General features: G+C 36.6%; 1 protein-coding gene across 1 annotated transcript; it reads right to left on the reverse strand.

Annotated features, from left to right (window-relative positions):
- Positions 1 to 6,212: 6,212 nt before the first annotated feature.
- LOC104098144 (endo-1,4-beta-xylanase 4-like) lies at positions 6,213 to 6,794 on the reverse strand. The gene has a single exon (XM_070196186.1). The coding sequence runs from the start codon at positions 6,792 to 6,794 to the stop codon at positions 6,213 to 6,215; it is 582 nt and encodes a 193-aa protein (XP_070052287.1).
- Between the last annotated feature and the right edge of the window lie 450 nt (positions 6,795 to 7,244).

The raw sequence follows: 7,244 nt of genomic DNA on the forward strand, positions 1-7,244 counted from the left end.
TCATACATTGGCACATAACTCACTTAGGATCGGATGTATCCCGACTCTGTAGTCAAAACAGTTAAGCAAAGTTGCAATCACACAATTTAAGGTGCTTATTTAGGAGTCAAGAACTGAGCCTAGGCATCACAAATAAGGCACTCTTTTCTCTCAAGGCACAACAAAGTCAAGGAAAGTCATCTCCATACAATACATAGCACAAGACTACACTACTCCTAATAAAAGAAAGAATAACTACACCCGGTTCAAGCAAACCCCTTGAAAAAGAACCGCGGCATAAAGATAAACCAAAGGGGAATTATAAAACTACCTACGGAAAAAAATAAAACAAACCAAAAAAAAATCTTTTTATTCTTTTTCCTTCGACTTTAATCCCTCAAGAAACCCGTCGATGATATCCTTCGTCGGGAAAAATCGAAAACATAAAAAAAATTCAACTTTTCTATCTCTAACTCCTACAACTAACAAAAAGGAAAACTAATATACACACATACATACATACATACATACATACATACATACATACATACATACATACATACATACATACATACATACATACATACATACATATATACATAGAAATATCCCCCACCCCACACTTTAAGTTGTGGCATGTCCCCATAGCACACAATAAAAAAATATAAGGTAAAAGAAACTTCCCTGATCATCTAGTCGGGGTCTGAGTCGAAGTCGGACTCCATTCCTCGTGCCCGAACTAATGCACACATCTATACAGACAACTTCTTCTCGGCCTTTTTTGGGTACACCCCACACTTATCTTGCTCGCTCACCGCAGCCTTCTCTTTCGATCCCTTTAACTTCCACTCAACACTCGCAGCTGGTTTGTCCTTTTGTACCCCCTTTGCAACATCCATCTTAAAAGTCACAGTCTCCTCACCAACTCTAAGCATGAGTTTTCTCGCGTGTATATCTATTATAGCTCTACCCTTTGCTAAGAATGGTCTTCCTAGGATAAGAGAGACCTCCTTGTTTTCCTCCATATTCACCACTATAAAATCCACAAAAAATATAAACTTATCCACCCGAACTAACACATCTTCCACTATCCCCTCGGGTGTTATAGTCGTTTGGTCTACCAGCTGCAAAGATATGGGTGCAGACCTTATCTCTCCAATCTCCTTCTACAGTTTCCTATAGATAGATAGAGACATTAAATTAATTGAAGCACCTGAATCACATAAGTATTTATCAAAATTAATAGTTCCTAAAGAGAAAGATATAGTAAAACTTCCTGGATCTACACATTTTTATGGGAGTTTATTTTGCAATATCGTGTTGCAATGCTCTGTGAGCTTGACCACTGAGGTCTCCTCTATTTTTCTCTTCTTCGTACGGATCTCTTTCAAGAATTTAGCATAAGCAGGCATCTGTGAGAACACTTCTGTGAATGGTAAGTTTACATGAACCTGTTTTAGCACATCCAAAAATCTCTCAAATTGCTTGTCCGGCTTTTCTCTACTTAGCTTTTGGGGAAAAGGTAGAGCATGCATATGCTTGCTCTCCTAAGGTTCCTCTCTTCTTGTGTTTTCTCCTTTCTTCTTTTTGTTAGATTCCATATAGCATTTCTTCTTCTTATCAACATCACTTTTCAGTTACTACCCACTTTCCTTTTCAAGTCTCGTATCTTTTTGGGTTGGGGTGAGATCTTTCAACACTTGCCAACTTCTCAGCGTTACAGCATTCACTATTTCTTTGGGATTTCTTTCTGTATCATTCAGGAGTGTTCCTAGGACCCTCTCAGACATTAGAGTAGCTAGTTTCCCAACCTGTCTTTCCAGGTTTCGAAAAGATATGCCTAGTTCTTTGATAGATGCACCATAGGCGTCAAGCCTCTCATATGTCTTGATAATGAAAGCCTTCATTAGATCTTCAATGCTAGACTGATTAGACTGTGGAGGCTGATATTGTTGCCTCTGCTGATTTTGAAAACCCGGAGCTCTTTGTCCCTGGGATATAGAGTTACTTTGTTGTCATGAGTTCTAGCTACCATTTTGTGAGTTCCACGAAAAGCCTGGGTGTCTCTGTCCCATAGGATTGAAATTATTACCACTCTGGTAGTTGCCTATATCAAAACTTCCCACAGAATTTACCACTTCATCTACAGTTGCGGCCTGACACTCATACATTAGATGACTCATTCCACAGAAATTACAAATAGGTAATGGTTGACTCTGGATCTTGGCTAAGGTCAGTTTTCTTATCTCTTTCGCCATGGCATCTAGTTGGGCTTGCACCCCTGTATTGGCTATGGAATCTTCTATAATTGCTCTCATAATGACATTGGCTGGCATCTTCAGAGAGCTCATCAAGTATTGCCACAATCTCCTCAGGAGTCTTCTTCATTAAAGGACCTCTAACTGCAGTGTTCAGAGTTCATCGTGAGAGAGGTGTTAGTCCATCCCAAAACTCTTGGAGTTGCATCCACAATTCAATCCCATTATGCTGACACTTCCTCACTATCTTGTTGAATCTTTCCCAAGACTCGAAAACTGTTTCGGTGTCCGTCTGGCAAAAGTTGTGAAATTCCCTTCTAAACTTCACTGTTTTTGCAGCTGAGAAGTATTTGTCAAGAAACTTTCTAGTCATATCTTCCCATGTCCTGATCGACCCTGTTGGTAAGCTACTAAGCCAGTGCTTTGTGTTATCCTTCAGTGAAAAGGGGAATGCCCTTAAGTAGACCGCATCCTTTGATACTCCATTGTATTGGGAAGGTGTTCATGATTTTTTCAAAGTCCATCAAGTGAATGTTAGGATCTTCGTTCACCTTTCCTCTGAAAATGCAGTTATTTTGGATAGTTTGAAGTAAGCCTTGCTTCAACTTGAAGTTATCCGTTGCTACTGGTGAAGGTCTGACACTGGACAATCCATGATTGTAGACTGGTCTGACATAATCACCCAATGCTCTACCAGGCCTGGGTACCGCATTCTCGATTGGATCTTCAATCAAGGGTCGATTCAGATTGAACCTTCGACCCCTATCATCCTTGACGGTCTCATCAGCAGCTCTACGGGTTGCCTTAGCTACTGTCCTTGTAGCTTCTTCTCTCTGTTGTGCTGCTTCTCTTGCAGCCAGATTTGCCTCATATTCACCGTGATTAGCCATGTGTTCTTGGGTTGAAGGCTGCCCCAAGAACTTTTTGGTGAGTTCTTTCTCTTTCCTCAACTTTGACTCTTTTCTACCTCTGGGTTGTATGGAATCTATTCCTTTGAAGAAGATCGAGTCATACACCAAAGGAGTCAATAGGCTGCCTGTACATGGAAGAGGAAACCCATGAAGAATAAAAAATAAAATAAAATAAATTACTAAATTAGCATCAAAAACTATTTTGAACACTATTGATTGCCAATCTCCGGCAACGACGCCAAATTTTGACGAGCGCAAAATACACTTAAATTATGCTCGCTAATCAAAGATATCATAGGATAATATCGTATCCACAAGGATTGGATTTAAACAGTATTCTCGTAGCTTCTAGCTTGATTGCTATCCAGGTGGATCAACAGTTGAGATATATATGATTCATAATTAAAATTAACTAAGAAACTAAAGCTATTGACTGGTGACTATCGAGACAAGGAATAAGCAAATAAGGTTATCAATGGGATACGGTAGGGTTTTGATAGGATAGGTGCAAGATAATTGTTCGCGATCTAACTCTAGATAGTTCACTTCTAATGTTCAAGTGAGTCTCTCGAATTCACTCACTTATTAGTTTAAACGTTCAGCAGAAATTCCTCTCTCTATTAAACCTTAACATCACGAGACGAACCAAATTAAGCACTGTGAAGATATGCAAGAATGCGTAGTGGATTGGTCTTTAGAAAAATTTATTTTGATTATTCTCCTAACCAGGTTTAATCAATGATCCAACTAGCCTCTTTCGAATACTTAGAAGAATCTACGAACTCAACCAACAATATAATGCAAAGATATCACAAGTTAAGCCTCTCTCGATTATATGAACTAGTGAATATAGATGCAACAATTAAATCTTCCAAAATAATTCAATACATAAATCTAGAGTTATAATTTACAAACAATCATCAATACACTAAATCCATCAAACCCTAAAGGAAACTACTCCATAGACATGGAGAAATTCATCACAAATATAATTAAAGTATAGAAAAACATAGGTTCGGTCCAAACTCAGGTCTTGAGTGAGGAAGGAATGATGAAATCCTTGTGCTTGTGTTCTTCCAACTCATCCTTAGCTTCCTTAGGTCGAAAGTATGTCAAAAGTCCTCTCAAAAACGTGTTTCTAGTCTATTGATACCAAGTAGGAATGAACCCGGATGAAACTACCCTCTTTGAGCTGAAGTGGAAAAACCCACAAACTTTTTACACTTCATGCGTCGCACTATGCTACGCAGGGTGCGCATCATTAGTGTATTTTGCTCGGTTGTAAACTCTCTGAGCTTAGCTTGTCTAACAAATTTTTGTACTAGTGCGACGCTTAATGCCACGCCTTATGCGACACACTAGTGCTTTTTTTGCTCTAGCCCTTGCTCTTTCTTCCAACTTTCGTATGCAACGCCGGTCCACGAGCACCGGACGCGATCCCGGTTTAATTCCATGGGGTTTTACTCGGATTTCAAAGCTCCAAATTATCCAATTTAGCTCCAGAACATCTTCTTAACTCGACATCATCTCGTATAAAGCATAAAACACACAATCAGTGTAAAACACTACTAATTAAAGCTCAAACACAAGTAAAGTATAGTGAATTAGTGTGCAAAATGCGGCTAAAACGCGTGTTCCTAGCCTACCATCAATTACCATATACCTATTTTACCTTCTAAATTATCAACGTTTGTCTTCTTTTTATTTTTATTTTAAAAATATTTAATATTATAATTCTTTTTCTCTTTTAATTTATATTATGGTTTTACCTATAGAATAAATATATTTTATTTATAAATTAAAAAGATAAAAATAGTATTTAAGCATGTATAATGTTGGAATAATAAAATGTTGAGAATAGTAATAAAATTAATTAGAAGAATTTGTTAGTAATGATATTTTTTATATTAATAATGAAAACTCAAAATTTATTTACATAATTGAGAATGAAAGAAAATAAATGTTTTAAAATATATATATTCTATCAACGTAATATAAAAAATAATTATTTAAAATAAAGATATTATTATAATATGCATTATATATTCTTGAAAATTATTCTCAATTATATTATTATTCCGATATTATGTATGCTAGAAAACTTTTTTATTTTAAAAATAAATTTATTTGTTCTTTAGGTAAGTCCGTTATGTAGATTAAAAAAAGAAAAAAATCAGAATATTAAAAAAAGATAAAAGTTGATAATTTAGAGGGTAAAATAGGTATTTGACAATCAAAAGTTTGAGAAATCTGGTCGAGTGACATTCTGAGTGTTATAAGCATAATTAAGTGATTTTTCTGTTATAAACAAAAGAAATATGACTTTACTAGATAACTTCGGATAATTGAGTAACCATTTAAATAATGGACTCTACTATATAACTTTCATTTTTAGTTAAGTAGTGTAGGGTTCAAAATAATTGGGCTTTTTTCACCAAAAGCCCTCCTCTAAAAAATTATCTCTTTAAACTTTATAGTGTTACCATGGAATTACTTAATCATAGCTAGTGAGATATGATGACGGTGGTAATAGAATGTTAAAATGGAAATAACTTTTAGAGTAATTTTTATCAATCTGGGAAATATAGAGTATGTTTCTTTCTTAATTCAGCTACAAGATTGTTTGCCCGAAATTGTGATTCACGCTTAGACTATGGGATTCGGAGATACTGTTTTGTGCATCAATTGATACACATACCCACATTAAAACTACTTTTAAAAAAAATCTTATGGCCACACTTGAACTGCTAGTTTTGAAATAAGATACGCAAAGGACCTTAAAAGGGCCAAAAAAAAATAGATTACTTTAAATTTTAGCGGGCTACATGGTACAGAAAGCTGATAAAACTTACCATAAAATAAATTTTGTCTACAACATCTCCAGTAGGCAAATTCTTGAAATTATTATCAGTCAAACACATCCTGTAACATCCTTTAGGATTCCATGGTGCCCACATCATTATCCCTTTCACTCCTGGATGTGTATGTACCTCCTTTATTATTTCCTCCAAATATATCTCCTGTCCAAATTGAAGATCACCAACTCACGAATTAGAGGTTAATTTCACGTATTAGCAACATCTAACTCGGTGATCCAAATTGGCAATCCAGCTGAAGCAAGCATATCAAGAGAAGATCTTATATAAGGCAAATTTGGGGTGACAAAATGTCCCTGGAGTCCAATTCCTAAAGGGCCATTGTAACCATGGGATCGAAGCTCTTTAATCTTTTCTAGGTACTTAGCTGGATTTGAAGTTCCATCAAATCCATGTTCAATTGTATTGAAATCATTCAAGAATGGAATTGACTTGCTATCAATTTCATTAGCCTTTTTGTAGTAAACAGCAGACGCATTCTTCCCTAGAATCTGCTCTAAGAACGAGAAGTGGACATTTTCATTCACAACATCCCAATGAATAAGTTGGCCTAAATATCTATTCATCACTGAATTTATCCTTCTTGATGCAGCTGAAGATAGTTGTACTGGTGAAAGATAGCGCGCCCACGAGGGCATATTATGAGGATTATCCCAAAAGACATTGTGGCCGCGGACTTTAATGTTATATTTTTGGACAAGACTAAGCATAGGATCAGCTACGTTGTAGTCTAGTTGGCCGGGGATTTTCTCATTGGCGTGCCATTTCATTTCGTTCTCGAAAACTGTTTTCACGACCCAAAACCTAACCCGTCGTGATGGCACCTATCATGATACTAGGCAAGCCGACCTTTCCAAGACTCTTTCAAAATTTTAACAGAAGTGAACTAAGACATTTAAAATATCTGGAGTTTTTTCATAAATACGGGGTAAAATCCAAATAAAAACATAAGTGCGGAAAAATAGCCCGGCATGAGGGTGTCACTAAGTCATGAGCATCTAGATAACCAAACTAATACAACCAGTGTCTCAATATCAATACAAGATAGAAAGAAATATATAGAAGGAGAGACAAGGCCATGCGGACGCTGGCAGCTACCTCGTAGTCTCCGGTACTCGATCCTCCCAAACTCAACGACCTCAGTAATCAAACACACCTAGATCTGCACATGAAGTGCAGGGTGTAGCATGAGTACAACCAACTCAACAAGTAACAGAAAT

The sequence above is a fragment of the Nicotiana tomentosiformis genome, chromosome 1 (genome assembly GCF_000390325.3).
Source record: "Nicotiana tomentosiformis chromosome 1, ASM39032v3, whole genome shotgun sequence".
Lineage (NCBI taxonomy): Eukaryota > Viridiplantae > Streptophyta > Magnoliopsida > Solanales > Solanaceae > Nicotiana > Nicotiana tomentosiformis.